This window comes from Carcharodon carcharias, chromosome 7 (assembly GCF_017639515.1).
Source record: "Carcharodon carcharias isolate sCarCar2 chromosome 7, sCarCar2.pri, whole genome shotgun sequence".
In the NCBI taxonomy this organism is placed as follows: Eukaryota; Metazoa; Chordata; class Chondrichthyes; order Lamniformes; family Lamnidae; genus Carcharodon; species Carcharodon carcharias.
Window position 1 is genome coordinate 154777935 of NC_054473.1, and position 20605 is coordinate 154798539.

The 20605-nt window shown below is 43.6% G+C and overlaps 1 protein-coding gene across 1 annotated transcript in view; it reads right to left on the reverse strand.

Annotated features, from left to right (window-relative positions):
* Positions 1 to 1170: 1170 nt before the first annotated feature.
* slc7a5 (solute carrier family 7 member 5) overlaps positions 1171 to 20605 on the reverse strand; it is an 88141-nt gene continuing 68706 nt past the window's right edge. The window contains exons 8-10 of the mRNA XM_041191165.1: positions 10481 to 10630; positions 6154 to 6331; positions 1171 to 4557 (exon numbers count right to left, since the gene is read on the reverse strand). Of these exons, the coding sequence (XP_041047099.1) occupies positions 4502 to 4557; positions 6154 to 6331; positions 10481 to 10630 (384 nt within the window). The 3' untranslated portion in view covers positions 1171 to 4501. The remainder of the gene's footprint in view (positions 4558 to 6153; positions 6332 to 10480; positions 10631 to 20605) is intronic.

A 20605-nucleotide genomic window follows, 5' to 3' on the forward strand; every position in this document is an offset into this window, starting at 1 on the left:
AAGTTGTGTGTGGGTGTCACAGCCATTCCTGATCTTCCTCACTCAGCATTAAACACATCTTTTGAGGATTACTGGATGATGATCAGGGTTTTTTTCCCACCTCTCTCTAGCCTGAAGACATCAAGACTAATTGAACAGCCTCCAAACTGTCCTTGATTAAACTGGCAGACTCATAAGGCCAGTGAGTGGAAGTGAAATGCAGCTTTCCTCTTTTGTATAGCTCAACACCGTGCTATATGGTGCATTTATTCAGAGTTATCAACGGGTCCTGCAGTTTCCCCTTCCTCTGATATGCCCAACTTTCCTCTGCTGTTGGTACTGACACACACTGTGATAAGATTCCTGTCACTGGTACTCGTTCAACAACTCGATCAAGTGAAAATTCTTCATTTGTATTTAACTTTCCACTCCTAGCAGTAACAGTGCAGCCAGACAGCGAGCAGGGAGCTGGTTTTCATGATATTCCCACACCAGAGTGGTGGTCTTATTTTAACTGAGTGCCACGAGCAAAAGCTGACAGCAGGTTTTTGGCCACAGGAAGCCCAGGTAAGCTATTTCATTTTTTAAAAAAGTTTTCACAGGTTCCTGTGAGTCAAGGAGAGCATCATTCAAAAGTAGCAAATTAGATAGAGAGGGAAGAGAAAATAATTTCTCAATTGACTAAACATTTCCTACTGGAGGAAAGAACAAGCCTGAACATCTTTGTGTATACTCCAAACATCAAACTCTTACATAAATGCATGTTAAAACGCATTCTGTACAGAGAAAAACTTGAGCCACATGCAGTGATATTAAGAAATATTTAGGCTCAGATCTTTTCGGAGGGCCTAATTTTCTCAAGAAAATTCAAAATGGCAAATTCTGATGTATTTTGGCTTCAAAATAGAAAGCTTTCTAAACTTTGCACAGGTCACCCTCCTCGCTAGATTATCAGTGACATTGTGTTGGGGGGCTTCCATACTTGTCTAGGATTGAATCACACAACAGATAAATTCAGATTGTTCTTAAAGTAGTGTCTGAAACTCAGGGAATGACATAGCATGTCCCCACACAGTTCAAAATATTCTCTTTCAAAGCAAATAAGCAGTAATTTACAGGTATTGTTTTACTCCACTACTTAAAATAAATTTTACTTCCTCTTTTCAACCCAATCCCATTTCTGGGCGTTCATCCTCTTAGAGCTTTATTTTAAAAATGTAAACGAACTAAATCATACAGCAGTTAAATTAAATTTGCATTTGTCTATCTGAAGGCTAAAAAATTGCTTTTTGTTTTCATTGCACTATAATGTGACAACACAAGTTATAACCAATTATGAACTGAAGGCTCAATTTCATTAATGGCAATCTAAACCATAATTTCCTGAAAACAAATTTTAGACTATCCTGAAATATTGTGCGTTTACATAGTACTTTCAATGTAGAAAGTGTCAAACTTCAACTTAAAAACAGCAAGATGGAATAAAAACATTTTTCACATCACAAACATTTATCGGTTAATACTAGGTTTTCACACAAACAATGGCAAAAACTGATTATCCAGGTGCATAAGCAACAAATTCTCACATTCTCAATAAAAGGCAAGAAAATGGAGAAAGGAAGTGCATTTCTATAGCCTCATTCATGAACCCAGGACATATCAAAGCGCTCTAAAGCTAATGAAGTACTTTGTAAAGCATGGTCACTGTTGTAATGTAGGAAATACAGCAACCAACTTGTGCACAGCAAGCTCTCACAAGCAGGAATTTGATCATAACCAGATAATCTATTTTTGTAATGTTCATTGAGGGATAAATATTAGTCATGACACCAGGGATAACTCGCCTGCTCTTCTCCACAATAGTTCCATGGGATCTTCTACAACCACCTGAGGGGGCAGATTATCTCATCCGGAAAATGGTACCTCCAACAAGTACAGCATGGGAGAGTCAACCTGGATTTTGTGTTCAAGACTCAAGTGGGATTTGAGCCTGCAAAGAGGCAGGATTGCTACCAGCTGAGCCACAGCTGACACATAAAAATGTACAATTATTGTTTGCTATTATGAAACAGATGGTCCATTCAGGCTCTGGCTCCATTCTGCTGTCAAGTAGCCGTGCAGCATTCTACATAACAGCAGTTGTAAGCAATAACTCCATTAAGCAACTTGATCATATTTTAAGTTGCTGTATTAAAGCAGAGAATGAAAACCAAAATGAAAATGGTCACCAAAATGCTCCCCAACACTAGATAATTTTGTACATTAACAACATCAACCAACTATATTGAATCATCAAAGGAGTGATTCTGTAATCTGAGAACAGAGAACAAAAATGCTTTCTCCCATTTAAGTTTGCATCAGTTAACTAGCATTTGAAATGTATTTTGGGCAAAACGGCCTCCATTTCCACCAGTACCAATTTGACAATCCTGTGGGATTCATGTAACACTACTAACATCACTATTCAGAACTGAGCCTTAAACACAACAGCTGGAATTATTTGCTACTCATAGCCAGTATATATGTTACACTCAATTTGTGAAACTGCCCATTTCATGAAATTGCAGTCAAATTGCCCATTTCTTGAAATAGGCAGCCTCCCTGCACAGTAAGCAACACCACCTTGTAAACATTTAAAAAGAAGAGTTAAGTACATGTTTTCCCTTGCTGTGTTCCCTTTAAGGACTTGCATTCTTAAATTGCCCAAAAATGCAACCTGTTGTTTTGACTGGTTTTAAAAATAAACTTAATACAAAAGATGAGAAGCAGAGTGTACTAGTAGCGTGCAAGCTAATGACTGCTCCATAAACATTTACATGTTACAAATTGTGAGAAGTTGAGACATAAATACCTCTGGTTTTACAGCTGAAATATTTAACTTTTTTATGTCTGAAATATTTTTATATTAATTAAAAACAAGTACAACTTTAAAGACAAACACTGATAAATTTACAGGGTTTCTCGAAAGGATATTGAGTGCAGAGATAGTTCAAAGAATAGCATCAATGATTCAAGGACATAGGCTGCCATTGGGGGAAATTCCTCTTAAGGAAAAATTATATCACACAGGACTGGTTAGGCTAAGGAAGCAATTAGCTAATTCCTAACAATAACAAAAATCTTTTAAAAGACACCTCCTTCAGCAGGTATTGATGGTATACAAAAACTAACTTAATAAAATAAATACAAAACAAGTTCCTTCAAAACTGATGGATGCAAAGTCTTTGTATTTACATGTTTATCTATTAAGGCTGAAATCACACAAGAATTGTGTGGGGTCCCTTGCCGTGTATGGAACAGAACCTCCATCCACCCCTCACAAGGCAAATAACAGAAAGGTAGTAGAGACAGGATACAGTTTCCAAAGATTGAGTCTGCTCCTGAGCCTGGAATGACATCCTGTGCGGTAATGGCGGCTAGTGTGCTGAGTGAGCCCTTATGCCCCTGTGGTCCATGCTAATGAAGTGTCCTTCGACTGGCCTCGCTGATTCTGGCAAGATAACATGAAGCACCATTGGGTGCGAACTGGAGGCATTGTTTCCTCCTCGGGTTTGGATCCACAAGCATTGGTTGCCCTCCAGAACCTTCCATAAATGGCCATCTGATTCATAAATGAACTTGGCTGTGAGTGTCAGCAAGCTAATTAATCATGGGACAATCACAGCAAAGCCCAATATTGCAATCGCTTAACATTTAACCTCACCACCCACTGTCAGTAGAAACTGACAAAGAACCTTAACCAATTTTCTTTTTCTGACACTAGAAATGATGAGGGCATCTGAATTGCTGCTTCTCGCTAACATCAGCTGACAGCACGGATGAGAGATCAAACCTTCTGTAACATAGTTCAGCTGCTTATTGGATAAACCAGTTGGAGCAGTTGGCCACTGCATTTATAGAATTACTCTTTGAGCGTATTAGTTCAAAATTTTTTAAAAAAGGTTGCAATACAGAGGAACAATGCGTCGAGTTCAAGAAACAGTTTCTGAATTTAAAGGAACACAAAAACTTAAGCTCACAAAATGTATTTTCTTTAAATCTCTCACATCTATATGTTATACGTACAAACCATCCATATTTATGAACAAAGATTGTCTACAGGGCCAACAAAAAGTCAATCTTTCCCATGTAATTTTGAGATTTTAGTCCTGACCACAGCCAGGACTATTCACCAGACAGGTTTGCAGACAGGATGGTATTTCAGGATTGTGTTCTTTATCAAATTTAGCAATAACAAAACTGGGCAGTTTGACCAATGTGCAAATAGCCACACAAGAAATTTATACAAACACCAAGAACACACTGCATACTCTTCACCCGTTACTGTTGCTGACCATTGAGTCCCTTCCAACGAAGGGGTCATCTGATGCTTTCTCAACCAATTTTAAAATGGCTGACCAATCCTTAAGTTGAAGATATAGGAATTACTTCTAAAAATAAAATGTTGACTTTGGAACTTGTACCAATGCCTCTTTTGCTTGGAACTTTTGTGCGTTTTTCTGAAGGAGCTTAATTTGTTTTATTATGAAGACTGAGGTACCACCTCTAAAACTTTCTGACTGAGGACAGTTGCAGAATCTGCAAGAAAGAAGAAAATCCAGTTACTTGCTGTTAAGTTAACAATGTGCTAATAATAAATAACATAAGTTTTCAAGGATGCTAGTTAATGAGGCAGTAACGCCTCAAAATTGTGCCAGTAGACAAGAACCCCCTGTAAATGTCAACCCTCTAGGCCCTGCCACTGTTACATGGGCCTAACATAAGGCAGCCAAAGCACCTGCCTATTTTAGTAAGCAGGACTGTTTTAATATGACAAGTGGGGTTCTGTGATATGCCCAGGACACTGATTACCATTTTAGGACAGAACAGTTGGGTTGGCAGCATACGTTATTACTGGCGATAATAACTGAGGCAGCCTCAAGAAAGTATTTCTGTGGAACCGTGAGTAGAAAGGATGCTCCTCCTGACTGAACAATAATAATCCATACTGCTGTTCCCCAGGTTCTTCTACTATCCCCTCTCCCTGCCAGCCCATGCGCTACGACCATCTTGCGGCTGGCCAGATTCTCTGATATTATGCAGGCCTGAAGTCGGCGAGCTGCATCGGAATACCCATGCAGTGCAGTGGCTTGCCACTTCTAATCAACCAACACCTGGGCCTGAAATTGGCCCTAAATACTTCACTGCCAACACAGGTCAGCAGCCACCACTCTCCGATGTCGTTCAGGTACAAGGTGAAACATCAAGGTCACTGGGAATTTAAAATAAAACAGAAAATACTGAAGTGCTCAGCGGGCTAGACAGTATCCACGCAGAGAGAAACAGTTAATGTTTCAGGTCTATAACTTTTCATTGGATCTGACAAATGGCATCCATCTGAAACGCTGGGCAGAGTTTTTTGGCCTCGCCAAAGTCAATGGACTCATTGGCTCACTAGCATCCACTGTGGTGGGACCCACTGCGCCAGGGCCTGAAAATCCTGGCTGCTAGCTCTGTTTCTCTCTCCATTGATAGTGCCTGCCCTGCTGAGTATTTCCAGCATTTTCTGTTTTTATTTAATATAATTCCAAGACCAAGCAAGAATGCAGTCACTGCTACTGACCATTTAACCAATGCTGCAGCTCATTCATATCATTTTTAAATTCATTCATGGGATGTGGGTGTTGCTGGCTAACCCCTTATTTTAAGAGTCAACCACAATGCTGTGGGTTTGGAGTCACACACAGGCCAGCAGACTTCCTTCCCAAAAGGACATTAGCAAATCAGATGGGTTTTTGCAGTCATCATCAGATTTTTGATGGATTCAAATTGCACCATCTGGTATGGTGGGATTTGAACTCAGGTCTCCAAAGCATTACCCTGGGTCTCTGGAGTGCTAGATAATACCACTATGCCACCACCTCCCCTATTATCTCAATTAAAAGAAAATCTCTGGATTTCCCAATGAGTTACCACTTTATGATGCAATATGGACCCTCTTCTTTGAAAAGTTAATCATTTCAGTCTTAAGCCTCAAAGGCACATGGCCACAGCAAAAAATAATACGAAGCAGATATCTAAAGGACTAGACTACTTGACACTTCTGCTTCAGAAATTGAAGGGTGCAACTAATCTTTTGTCACAAGTCAGATTTTTATTTTACTAATCATATATCCTTATTGTGATCATACTTACAGATTATATTCAAGAGCCACTTGGGCTTGTTTTGCCAGTAAACACCAATGTAATAGACTGGAAGTCCAGACAAGATTATGCCAAATCCAATGGCACATTCCACAGGCGTCATCCATATGGATACAACAATCAAGAAAATGCAGGCTAGCACAAAAGAGATTGGGAGCAGGATGTTAAACTGCAAGAGATAAGAAAGATGTGAAAGAGCTTTAAAAAAAGCTTCTTTAAACTTAATTACTACTGAATTTCTATTTGAATCAATTTGGCTGTTTCATCTACATTTATTTTCTAGGACGCTTGAACCAGGGAGCAGATCAGCTCGACACAAACATCACTGAATTTATACCATTCTGCGCCAATAGAAAAGCCATCTGCAGTACTACAGATCAGTTTTAATACAAAGGGGCTGGTGAAGAATGGCTGAAGTTCACTCAAACACAATATTAATATTGTAAAACAATGTGGTATATTAGAAAGGAGGAGAGCCATTGACAAACTGTAAAATACTTCCTTGCTGATATCCTTTTAGCCCACGGTTCTGTTTTGAATATTTCGATGAGTCTTTCAACCCTTTGCTCTAAAAGACTGGAACGGAAATGTTTCTATCATGAAGTACATCATTTAAAGGAGATGGCTACTTAACCTTACAGACTTCACAGAGGTTTTTTTTTTGGTCTAGTGCCAGAGATCACTCCAATAAGTGGGCCCTTGTTCCTTATGAATTGAGTACGGCTTCATAGACACAGAACCTGGTAATGGAGCCCTACCCCAAAGGTCAAACACAAAGCCTTGTTTCTGTAACACAAGCCTTCTTGTTCTCCTAGTCTTCAGAGAGGATAACAAAATCAGGTCATATGATTTACTTCATGAGTTGTAATCTTCTAGTTAAAGGAAGGACAGGAACCTGGGAAAAGATCCTGTTAAGTGAAGTTAAGAGTGAGGGGCAGAGAGAAAGGCTCCAAGTTTCAGATTTAAAGTGAGAACAGCTTGCAAGAAGCAAGAAGGTTCAAAGGGACAACTGAAGGTCTGTAATTCTTTGCTATGGGCATGTGAAGCAGTGATGTACTGTTAAGGCTGAGTTGGTGAGAGAGAGTGCATGGAAGACAGCTTGAGTGCATGTGGTGACCCAGGGAAGAGGAACATCAGAAGGAGAGTTCGAAACCTTGGAGGTGAACCCTCGTGGAAAGTGTCTGAGCGAGAACATCAGTTTGGGAGAAGATTCCAAGGCAAGGTCCTGGAGGGTGGAGATTGGAATCCCTCGTGTGAAGGACGGAATTCAGTGAGACTGCTTGGCTCATGGTGTGACAAGTGTCTAGGAGGAGTTGAGGAGAGATCCATAGCATCTGTCTGGGGTGGCATCTGTCACTTGGTTTCAGTGTGTGGTGTGTCTGACCACAGGGTTCCATAGGTTTACAAGGACTGGGTACTTGCTGTGAGCACTAGAGTATAAGAATTTTTGTAACTTGTGTTGTCCTTACAAATATGTGTACATCTTGTCATGAAGCTATTAATGTATATATTACTGGAAATATTTTTCTTTTAAAATAGAGGTTTAGTCTGTATGTGTGGCTTAATTGGATTAAAGCCAGCTAGTCTGGGTGCTTTGAGGTGTACTAGTTTTGAAATATAAGAGAGATAGAGTGTATTTGCATTTTTTGAATAGAGCATTCAAGAAGTGGGGTAAAAACTACTACCTAGCTAGCAGATACCAAGCAATATGTTTATATTACTAATAAAATTGATACTATGAAAGGGGTTTTATTGTTAAAAGGTGGAGTTCAAAGAGGCTGGTGATACAATGAGAATTTACATTCAATGAGCAGTGCTAGGTATAACTTCAGTTTTGTGTGTGTAAGGCAGAGGCAATGTGAGATCAAAAGCAGCTGTAAGCCTCCAACTGTCTCCACAGGAACCAAAAAGTAAAAATAATCTAATTTTGAATTTGTAAGGTGAGAATGCTTTGCCTGGTGTTTGGTTAGGTCTATGGGTTGCTGTTGCCTTAATGGAAATTAGTTTGGTAATTTGTTAACAGTTATGATGGTAGTAATTTGTAGCCATGGCCAGAATTTTCCTGTCGGTGATTTGGGGGCGGGGCCTGCTCGTTGACAGGAAAATCACGCGGAATGATGTCAGGAGAAACCCTCGACGTCATCCCGGTCCGTTTAAATTTTTAGGAAGGCGGGAGGACAACAAAATCAGCTGTCCACCCGCTGACCTGTCAATGGCCAATTGAGGCCATTGACAGGATCATTAAGCTCATTGAAAGACCAGCCCGTCCAATCTTAAGGCTGGGATCTGTGAATCCTTTTTAACAAGTACGTGGAGGTAAAGAGGCAATGGACACAGGAATTGGAGTCGCTGTGAGGTTTTTATATAGGCTGGAATTCGAAATGGCATTGGGCGTTGCTAAGACTGTTTTACAGATGGAAAATATAACTCTGCCTGGTTTACAGAAATTAACCAAGAATAAGCTGGTAGAATTGGTGGATAAATTGGAGTTAGAATTAATTTGAAGGGGAGAGGAAAGCAAACATAGTTGACATAGTAACTCAGCATTTAAAACTGGAAGTGGTAAAAGAGAGACCACATTTTCCAGGCAGTGAGTCACAGTTTGAAATGAAGAAACTTGAATTTGAACAAGCAAGGGAACTAAAAAACTTGAGCTAGAGGTAGCAGAAAAAAGAAAGGGCATTTCAAAGGGACCAAGCGGAAAGGCAGGGGAAAGAAAGAAAGCTGGAACTGGAATTTCAGGAAAGAGAGAGAAAGAATACCTGCCTAAAAGGCTGGAAGTTAAAAAAAGAGATCTCAGATTCTGAGGAGAGTTCTGATGATGAAAAAACCTTTAACCTAAAATCCAGTGGGGAGATGTTTAGATTTGTACAAACTTTTCCAAAATTTGAGAAAAGATGTTGGAACGTTCTTTATTTCATTTGAGAAGACAGCTAAACAGATGAAATGGCCACAGGAGTACTGGACGTAATTATTACAGTCTAAGTTGTTGGGTAGAATGCATGACGTATGTGCTTCGCTGTCTGAAGAAGTATCGGTGAATTATGATGTGGTGAAAAAGGCAATTTTGAGTGCATACGAATTGGTTCCTGAAACATACAGGCAGAAATTTAGAAATATGAGAAAACAGCCTGGGGAAATTTATATTGAGTTTGAGAGAGTAAAACAAAATAATTTTGACCTGTGGATATAGGCATTAAGAATAGAGACAACAGATGCAGCTCTTAGGGAATAATTCTTTTGGAAGAATTTAAAGACTCAATCCCTTCGGTAGTGAGAATTCATGTGGAAGAACAGAGGGTTCACACTGTAAGAGAATCAGCTGAGATAGCTGATAATTGTGAGTTCGTTCATAGACCTAAACCTTTTTTTTCATCCTTTCAAATCGGAAAAGGATAGAAAGTGGGAAGGTGAAAGGAAGGTAGGTAGTCAGGGAAGAGGAGGAGTGGCTGGGAATTCCCAGGAAGTTTCTCCTCAGACCAGAAAGGAAGGTGCTGAGGGTGGAAGTAACATTCAAATATCTAAGTGTTTTCATTGTAGCCTTACGGTTGGTGGGTGGGCGAATCAGCCAAGCAGCTGTTGCATTTTTTATGAAACTTCATCCACAGGCGAGGTGAGGCTTCCAACAGTAATTTTAAAAATTAAAAATTTTTGGACATAACTTTTATTATCTTTCTGCTATTGTTACTGAGTTCTATGTTGGGAAATGTTTTTAACATCATTCTTTTTGATTGTACAAGTCCTTCAGCTCCCTGATGCAACTCCGTGACTTCAGGGAGCTTTCCGTGCAAAGGCTTTACTGCTTGCCCTCCTCCCGTCCCCATCCCGGCAGCGCTGAGCTCGTCAGCACGCCTTTCACGCTGGCTGCCCATTAATTGGCCAGCCAGCACGGAATCATGGTCGGGGTCCGATCGCAGGTGGCAGACCATTTTGTGGCTGCTCCTGGGCCCGCACGCCCGGAAAATCCAACCCCAAGTTTCTTTTAAAGTGGCTCTGCAAATGACCGCCAAGGGCTGTGTAGAGGTGGCACAGAGTACCTGACTTAAGACTTCTGACCTCTTCCTCCATGCGCAAAAAATTGTATCCCTTTTACCGAGCACTATCCCCTGGATGGCTGGCCGATTTTATTTTTTACAGATACAAATTGCCGAATTAGAAATTATTGGGAAAGCCAATGTTTAGGTGTACTATTTATCTTAAAAATGAATAGCATGAATTGATAATATTACAGCCACAAGTAAGATAATCCTCTGGTACAATGCACAAAGCTGCCTATGTACACATGTGAAATGCATCAGGATTGTTGCTGCCCACTTACCTTGATAGGTCGCTCCATTTCTGGTTTCTTGTAGCGCAGCCACATCATTCCAACAATGGCTAATGCAATGCATAGCCAATTAAAGAAACTGAAGAAGTTAATGACAGAGTAAATGTCATTAGAGATTGCATACATCAGAGTCATGCAGCACTGCAAAAACAGGAACAAAGAAAACATCATCAGCAACAGGAGAGAAAAGGAGCTTCAAAGATTTAATCAATTTCTTCTTTAGTGAAACAATTTGGGGCATTGATGGTCGGATGCGGGGTGCTGTCTAGTTGAGTGCAGGAAATCTGGAAGTGGGGGTGGACTCTGCACTGTCTGTCTGACATCACTGACAGGTTCCCCACCCACAAGAGCACATGGCTGACAAGCTTGGGTTCCAGTCGTGTGGGAAGCAGTAGCAGCAGTCACAGAACCAAGTAGTTCCATATTCTGACCAGTGGGTGGGGTGGAGGGGATGGTGGGGAGGTGCAAGTGAAGTGATAAAGCTGAAAAATAAATAGTGGCTTGGGAAGGGAGAGGGTTGGAAACCTCATTGACAGGGGAGAGAAAACTGGAGGCCTCATGGGGGAGGTCAGAAGGATTAGAGGAAGTTGTCCAATCGTAGGGGGTTGACCAGGCACACTGGGCCCAGCGGCTAAGTGGAAAGGCCTAGTGGAAAATAGCAGTCCCTCTCCTTGGTTTAGCTGGTGGGTTAGCATGGGAAGTTTGGTCGGTTGGGATTAAATTTCAAATGGTGAATAAAAATAAGGTATGTAGTCTTATTATAATATTTAAAGTGCCTACGCACCTCCAGGAACGGATTTTTAAAAAATTTATTGATGGGATGTGGGCATCAATGGCTATGTCAGCATTTATCGCCCATCCCTAGCTGCCCTTGAGAAGGCGGTGGTGAGTTGCCTTCTTGAACCGCTGCAGGTCCATGTGGTGTAGGTACACCCACAGTGCTGTTGGGAAGGGAGTTCCAGGATTTTGACACCCCGACAGTGAAGGATTGGCGATATACCTCCAAGTCAGGGTGGTGAGTGGCTTGGAGGGGAACTCCGAGATGGTGGTGTTCCCATGTGTCTACTGACCTTGTCCTTCTAGATGGTGGTGGTCATGGGTTTGGAAGGTGTTGTCTAAGGATAAAAAGGCTTGGTGAGTTCCTGCGGTGCATTTTGTAAATGGTACACACTGCTGCTACTGTGCGTCGGTGATGGACAGAATGAATGTTTGTGGATGGAGTGCCAATCAAGTGGGCTGCTTATGCAAGAGTAGAGTATTCCATCACACTCCTGACTTGTGCCTTTTAGATGGTGGACAGGCTTTGGGGAGTCAGGAAGTTAGTTGCTTGCCACACAATTCCTAGCCTCTCTCCTGCTCTTACGGCCACAGTATTTATATGGCTGGTCCAGTTCAGTTTCAGGTCAATGGTAACCGCCAGGATGTTGATAGTGGGAGATTCAATGATGGTAATGCCATTGGACATCAAGGGGAGATGATTGGATTCTCTCTTGTTGGAGATGGTCATTGCCTGACACTTGTCTGGTGCCAATGGTACTTACCATTTATCAGCCCAAGCCTGAATTTTGTCCACATGTTGCTGCATATCTAAATGGACTGCTTCAGTATCTGAGAAGTTGTGAACGGTGCTGAACATTGTGCAATCAATGATGATCACTCCCACTTTGGACATTATGATGCAGGAAGGTCACTGATGAAGCAACTGTAGGTGGTTGGGCCCAGGACACTAGCCTGAGGAACTCTTGGAATGATGTCCCAGGACTGACCTCCAACAACCAAATTCCTTTGTGCTAGTTATGACTCCAACCAGTGGAGAACTTTCCCCCTGATTTCCATTGACTCCAGTTTTGCTAGGGCTCCTTGATGCCACACTTGGTCAAATGTTGCCCTGATGTCAAGGGCAGTCACTCTCACCTCACCTCTTGAGTTCCACTCTTTTGTTCATGTTTGGACCAAAGCTGTAATGAGGTCAGGAGCTGAGGGGTCCTGGTGGAACCCAGAGTCAGTGAGTAGTTTATTGCTGAGTAAGTGCTGCTTGATATCACTGTCAATGACACCTTCTATCACTTTGCTGATGGTCAAGAGTTGACTGATAGGACGGTAATTGAACAAGTTGGATTCGCCTGCATTTTGTGTACAGGACATACCTGGGCAATTTTCCACATAGCCGGGTAGATGCCAGCATTGTAGCTGCACTGGAACAGCTTGGCTAGGGGCGTGACTAGTATTGGAGCACAAGTCTTCTGTACTGTTGCTGGAGTGTTGTTAGGGCCCATAGCCTTTTCAGGATCCAGTACCTTCAGCTGTTTCTTGATATTAAGTGGAGTGAATCGAATTGACTGAAGACTGGCATTTGTGATGCTGGGGACTCCGGAGGAGTCCGAGATGGATCATCCACTCGGCACTTCTGGCTGAAGATGGTTGCGAATGTTTCTGCTTCGTCTTCTGCACAGATGTGCGAGGCTCCCCCATCATTGAGGATGGGAATATTTGTGAAGCCCCCTCCTTCAGTGAGTCGTTTAATAGTCCATCACCGTTCACGACTGGATGTGGCAGGACTGAAGAGTTTAGATCTGATCCATTGTTTGTGGGATCGCTTAACTCTGTCCATTGTATGCTGCTTTCGCTGTTTGTTACACAAGTAGCCCTGTTTTATAGCTTCACCAGGTTGATGCCTCATGTTTAGGTATGCCTGGTGCTGCTTCAGGCATGTTCCTTTGCGCTTTTCATTGAACCCCTGGCTTGATGGTAAAGCAGAGTAGGGGATATACCGCGCCATGAGGTTACAGATTGTGGTTGTATACAATTCTGCTGCTAGCTCACAGTGCCTCGTGGATGCCCACTTTTGAGTTGCTGGATCTGTTCGAAATCTATTCCATTTAGCACAATGATAGTGTCACACAACACAATGGAGGGTATCCTCAATGTGAAGACGGGACTTGGTCTCGACAAGGACTGTGTGGTGGTTACTCCTACCAATACTATCATGGACAAATGCATCTGCGGCTGGTAGATCAGTGAGGACAAGGTCAAGTAGGTTTTTCCTCATTGGTTCCTTCACCACCTGCTGCATACACAGTCTAGTAGCTATGTCCTTTAGGAATCAGCCAGTTTGGCCAGTAGTGCTGGTATTGAGGCACCCTTGATAATGGACACTGATGTCCCCCACCCACAATGTATTTTGTGCCCTTGCCACCTTCAATACTTCCTCCAAGTGGTGTTCAAAATGAAGGAGCTGATGGGGGGGGGGCAGTAGGTGGTAACCAGCAGGAGGTTTCCTTGCCCATGTTTAACCTGATGCCATTGGACTTCATGGGGTCCAGGGCTGATGCTGAGGACTCCCAGGGCAACTCCCTCCTGACTGTATATACCACTGTGCCGCCATGACTGGTGGGTCTGTCCTGTCAGTGGGACAGGGATGGTTATGGTGATGTCTGGGACATGATCTGAAAGGTATGATTCTGTGAAGATGACTATGGTAGGCTGTTGCTTGACTCATTGTGGGACAGCTCTCCCAATTTTGGCACATGCCCCTAGTAAGGAGGACTTTGCAGGATTGACAGAGGCTATGCCATTGTTGTTTCTGGTCTCTAGGTCAACACCTGATAGTTCATCCTGTTTCATTGCTTTTAGACTTCATAACAGTTTTGACACAATTGATTGGTTTGCTAGGCCACTTCAGAGGGCATTTAAGAGTCAACCACATCGCTGTGGGTCTGGAGTCACATGTAGGCCAGACCAGGTAAGGACAGAAGACTTCCTTCCCCATAGGACATTACTGAACCAGAAACGTTTTTACAACAATTGACAATGGTTTCATGGTCACTATTACCGACTCTAGCTTTTAATTCCAAATTTATTAATTTGAGTTTAAAATTCACCAGCTGTGTTGGTGGAATCTGAACCTGTCCCTACAGCTATTAGCCTGGGCCTCTGGATTGCTAGTCTTGTGACATTAACACCATGTCGCCACCTTCAATTCATCTGGTGCTGTAGTAGTGATCCCGCTAAACCACTGCTACATGTCCTGGCTCCAGCAGGTGAGGGCTTCCGATTGTGGCAGGATTCAGTCTTGAAGCCCACCCTGCGTAACAAATAACACCCAATCCAAGAAAATAGGTCAGGGTTGCAGAAGTCTCAGGGAGGTGGATGGGAATCCCACACCAATATGTACGCCCCTGAAGAGGTGAATCTAGCCCATCGGGCCTTGTTTACTACGCAAACAGATTTGTAGCCCCTGTTCTTGTCAAAAATTGCATCAGGCTGTTAGTAACGTGCCAGGGAATTTTATCTTGCATCTTGTTTCTTTCACTAAAGAAAACGAACAACTGACAACTTTCTATCAGGGAAACCATTTGCCAAACCAGGAAATGTAAGCAATTCTCAACCTCTCACAGAATACATAAAGACTGGATTGTACAATAATTCTCCTTTAATTTTTTTGGAAGGACAGAAAGTGAACATCAGAGTCCTGCTACTCTCACCATTAAAACTTCACAGTTGGACAGGCAGCGAGTTTAGCTTGAAGCCCGTTACAAGGCAACCTGCAGCAATTTATATTCTTTTATCAAGCAGAGCTGTCAATCTTGATAAGAATCACTTCAGAGTCTACTGCTTCAAGTCAGCTGAAGCATTTACACTTTCAGTCGATGCTATTTGTGTGCTACGTTATGTAATCTTTGTTATGTGTGAGGGTTCAATCATGTGGGTCAGGATTCTATCTATATTTTAAGAAGCCTCTCTGCTTGGTATCAATAGAAAATCAGATTCACTGAAGCTATAGCCGATTGCACCATGCACGTACACAACTCTATAGAGTATTTTGATCTGTGGTAATGTGGACACAAACAGTCCGTGACAACTAACAAACTCTTCATTGCAAAACTGTTCCATCCAGGTAACATTCTTTCATATTACGTTTTATACTTTTTTGTTTACCTGATGTAGGCATTGGTGGCTGGGCCAGCATTTATTGCCCATCCTTAACTGCCCTTGAGAAGGTGGTGGTGAGCTGCCTTCTTGAACCGCTGCAGTCCATGTGGTGTAGGTTCATCCACAGTGCTGTAGGGAGGGAGTTCCAGGATTTTGACCCAATGACAGTGAAGGAATGGCGACATAGTTCTAAGTCAGGATGGTGAGTAGCTTGGATGGGAACTTGCAGATGGTGGCGTTCCCATGCAGTTGTTACCCTCGTCTTTCCGGATGCTAGAAGTCACAGGTTTGGAAGGTGCTGTCAAAGGACCCTTGGTGAGTTGCTGCAGTGCACCTTGTAGATGGTACACACTGCTGCAACTGTGCGCTGGTATGGAGGGAGTAGATGTTGAAGGTGTTGGATGGGGTACCAATCAGGGAGGCTGCTTTGTCCTGGATGGTGTCTTGAGAGTTGTTGGATCTGCACTCATCTAGGCAAGTGGAGAGCATTCCATCACACTCCTGACTTGTGCCTTGTAAATGGTGGACATGCTTTGGGGAGGTCAAGAGGTGAATTACTCACTGCAGAATTCCCAGTCTCCAATCTGTTCTTGTAGCCACAGTATCCAAATGGCTAGTCCAGTTTAGTTTCTAGACAATTCAATGATAACCTCCCCAGATGTTGATTGTGGGGATTTAGCAATGGTAATGTCACTGAATGGCAAGAGGAGATGATCAGATTTTCTCTTCTTGGAGATGGTCATTGCCTGGCATTTGTGTGGCATGAATGTTGCTTGTCACTTATTAGCCCATGCCTGTATGTTATTCTGGTCTTGCTGCATATGGACACGGACTGCTTCAGTATCTCAGGAGTCATGAATAGTACTGACCATTGAGAAGTCATCAATGAACATGCCCAGCAGCTGCCGCCATTCGTGTGATTTTGGGAAGCTGGGTACTTGAAACCCGAAGTGTGCAGATTAGGCCTGATCAGAGCAGGTCTGAACCTTGTACATTCACTTGGATAGCCAGGGTACCCTTTTGTAGAGATAAGGTACATCTTTGGATATAATCCCAGAACATCAATGGGCAAGATCTGGTGCCCTTTGGTCGAGGTCAGGTACTCTCTGGGAGATAAAAACAAAAAACTGCGGATGCTGGAAATCCAAAACAAAAACAGAATTACCTGGAAAAACTCAGCAGGTCTGGCAGCATCGGCAGAGAAGAAAAGAGTTGACGTTTCGAGTCCTCGTGACCCTTCAGCAGAACTGGGTGAATCCAAGGAGAGGGGTGAAATATAAGCTGGTTTAAGGTGTGGGGGGGTGGTGGGGAGAGAGAAGTGGGTGGGGGGGGTGGGGTGGTGTGGTTGTAGGGACAAGCAAGCAGTGATAGGAGCAGATAATCAAAATCAAAAGATGTTACAGACAAAAGAACACAGAGGTGTTGAAGTTGGTGATACTATCTAAACAAATGTGCTAATTAAGAATGGATGGTAGGGCACTCAAGGTACAGCTCGAGTGGGGGTGGGGGCATAAAAGATTTAAAAATAATGGAAATAGGAAAAGAAAAATCTATATAAATTATTGGAAAAATCAAAAGGAAGGGGGAAGAAACAGAAAGGGGGTAGGGATGGAGGAGGGAGTTCAAGATCTAAAGTTGTTGAATTCAATATTCAGTCCGGAAAACTGTAAAGTCCCTAGTCGGAAAATGAGGTGTTGTTCCTCCAGTTTGCGTTGGGCTTCACTGGAACAATGCAGCAAGCCAAGGACAGACATGTGGGCAAGAGAGCAGGGTGGAGTGTTAAAATGGCAAGCGACAGGGAGGTTTGGGTCATTCTTGCGGACAGACCGCAGGTGTTCTGCAAAGCGGTCGCCCAGTTTACGTTTGGTCTCTCCAATGTAGAGGAGACCGCATTGGGAGCAATGAATGCAGTAGACTAGTTGGGGGAAATGCAACTGAAATGCTGCTTCACTTGAAAGGAATGTTTGGGCCCTTGAACGGTGAGGAGAGAGCAAGTGAAGGGGCAGGTGTTGCATCTTTTGCGTGGGCATGTGGAGGTGCCATAGGTGGGGGTTGAGGAGTAGGGGGTGATGGAGGAGTGGACCAGGGTGTCCTGGAGGGAACGATCCTTATGTAATGCCGCCGGGGGGGTGAAGGGAAGATGTGTTTGGTGGTGGCATTATGCTGGAGTTGGCGGAAATGGCGGAGGATGATCCTTTGAATGCGGAGGCTGGTGGGGTGATAAGTGAGGACAAGGGGGACCCTATCATGTTTCTGGGAGGGAGGAGAAGGCGTGAGGGCGGATGCACGGGAGATGGGCTGGACACAGTTGAGGGCCATGTCAACCACCGTGGGTGGAAAACCTCGGTTAAGGAAGAAGGAGGACATGTCAGAGGAACTGTTTTTGAAGGTAGCATCATCAGAGCAGATGCGACGGAAGTGAAGGAACTGAGAATGGGATGGAGTCCTTACAGGAAGCGGGGTGTGAGGAGCTGTAGTCGAGGTAGCTGTGGGAGTCGGTAGGCCTGTAATGGATATTGGTGGACAGTCTATCACCAGAGATTGAGACAGAGAGGTCAAGGAAGGGAAGGGAAGTGTCAGAGATGGACCACGTGAAAATGATGGAGGGGTGGAGATTGGAAGCAAAATTAATACATTTTTCCAAGTCCCGACGAGAGCATGAAGCAGCACCGAAGTAATCATCGATGTACCGGAGAAAGAGTTGTGGAAGGGGGGCAGAGTAGGACTGCAACAAGGAATGTTCCACATACTCCATAAAGAGACAGGCATAGCTGGGGCCCATGCGGGTACCCATAGCCACACCTTTTATTTGGAGGAAGTGAGAGGAGTTAAAGGAGAAATTGTTCTGTGTGAGAACAAGTTCAACCACACGGAGGAGAGTAGTGGTGGATGGTGATTGTTCGGGCCTCTGTTCGAGGAAGAAGCTAAGGGCCCTCAGACCATCCTGGTGGGCGATGGAGGTGTAGAGAGATTGGACGTCCATTGTGAAGAGGAAGCGGTTGGGGCCAGGGAACTGGAAATTGTTGATGTGAGGTAAGGTGTCAGAGGAATCACGGATGTAGGTGGGAAGGGACTGGACAAGGGGAGAGAGAAGGGAGTCAAGATAACGAGAAATGAGTTCCGTGGGGCAGGAGCAAGCTGACACGATCGGTCTACCGGGACAGTTCTGTTTGTGGATTTTGGGTAGGAGGTAGAAGCGGGCCGTCCGAGGTTGGGCGACTATCAGGTTGGAAGCTGTGGGAGGAAGATCTCCAGAGGAGATGAGGTCAGTGACAGTCCTGGAAACAATGGCTTGATGTTCAGTGGTGGGGTCATGGTCCAGGGAGAGGTAGGAGGATGTGTCTGTGAGTTGACGCTCAGCCTCCGTGAGGTAGAGGTCAATGCGCCAGACAACAACAGCACCACCCTTGTCGGCGGGTTTGATGACAATGTCAGGGTTGGACCTGAGAGAACGGAGTGCAGTAAGTTCAGAGAGAGACAGATTAGAATGGGTGAGAGGAGCAGAGAAATTGAGATGACTAATGTCACGCCGACAGTTCTCAATGAAAAGATCAAGAGAAGGTAAAAATCCAGAGGGAGGGGTCCAGGTGGAGGGAGAATATTGGAGGTGGGTAAAAGGATCCGTTAAATGGGGTGAGGACTCCTGCCCAAAGAAGTGAGCCCGGAGACGAAGACGGCGGAAGAAGAGTTCAGCATCGTGCCGAGCCCGAAATTCATTGAGATGAGGGCGTAAGGGTATGAAACTAAGTCCTTTGCTGAGCACTGAACGTTCAGCGTCGGAGAGGGGAAGGTCAGGGGGTATAGTGAATACACGGCTGGGGCTGGGATTGGAAAAGGGGGTGGGGACGGAGGGACAGGCAGGGGTGGAGTGTCCTAGATGGGTGTTGGTGTCGATGAGTTGTTGGAGCTTGCGTTCCTTAGCACTTGAGAGAAAAAGTTTCTTGTTGAGGCGTCAGATGAGACGAAGAATAAAATGAAACTGGGGGCACATGCAGCTTTGAAAAAGGGTACGGCAGTGCTGCTGGAGGGAGAGGTCGAGTGTGTTCATATGGCAGCGATTGGCACTGTGTGTGGATGTCAGAATGTGCCAAAGGTCAGGTACCTTTGGGAGAGGTCAGGTGCCCTTTTTGAGTGTTAAAAATAGACATGAATTTGCGTAAAAAGAGCACTGGAACTGTTAAAGCCATCACAGGACTGTGAAGGTGTCCAAGAACTGTGAAAGCTGTCAAAGAACTGTCAATATGTCAAATTGCTTTCAAAACTCATTGGAACTGTCAAAGCAGTCAAGGAGTTTAACTCCTCTGGGCTTTAAATTTTTTAAAAATGTGTACAGCTTTGAAATAAATCAGCTCTGGCTATTTCACTCAATCTTTTGACATAAACCTGAGGGCTATCTGTATAGGATTTGTGCTGCATGGCTGATTTAATAACCTAACAATGGAATAAAGATGTTTGTTTTCATTAGAGATGAAGTATTTGAGTGAAATGTTTATTTTTGTAAGAGAGTAGTTGAAGGAATTTCAGTGTATGAACTTTAAGATTCTGAAGAGTCTTGACAGGGTGGGTGTAGAGAGGATGCTTCCTCTTGTGGGAGGGACTAGAACTAGGGGTCACTGTTTAAAAATGAGGGGGCGCTCATTTAAGACAGAGACGAGGAGAATTTTTCTCTCAGCGGGTAGTAAATCTTTGGAACTCTTTTCCTCAAAAGGCGACGGAAGCAGAGTCTTTGAATATTTTTAAGGCAGAACCAGATAGATTCTTGATTAACAATGGGCTGAAAGGTTATTGGGGGTAGGCAGGAATGTGGGGTTGAGGTTACAATCGAATCAGCCATAATTTATTGAATGGTGGAGCAGGTTTGAGGGGCTGAGTGGCCTACTCCTGCTCCTAATTCATATGTGTGTTTGTATCAATGAGATTTTTTTTTAAAAATCATGACATCATCAATAGACATATAATTTTATTTTATGTCAGCGTGGCTACTGAGGTTTGCTCACGGTGGATACTAGGTGAGCTGTCAAGGAGGGATAAGGGCAAAGAGGGGCATCGGTTGGCATGATTTGGCACTATATTGGCATAGGGGCTATTAAGGACCATAGGGATGAGTAGAGGGAATGAGCTGGCCTAATGAGGAGCCATGGGGTGGGTACAGGGGCATGGGTGGTATGGAGGTCAATAAGGGGT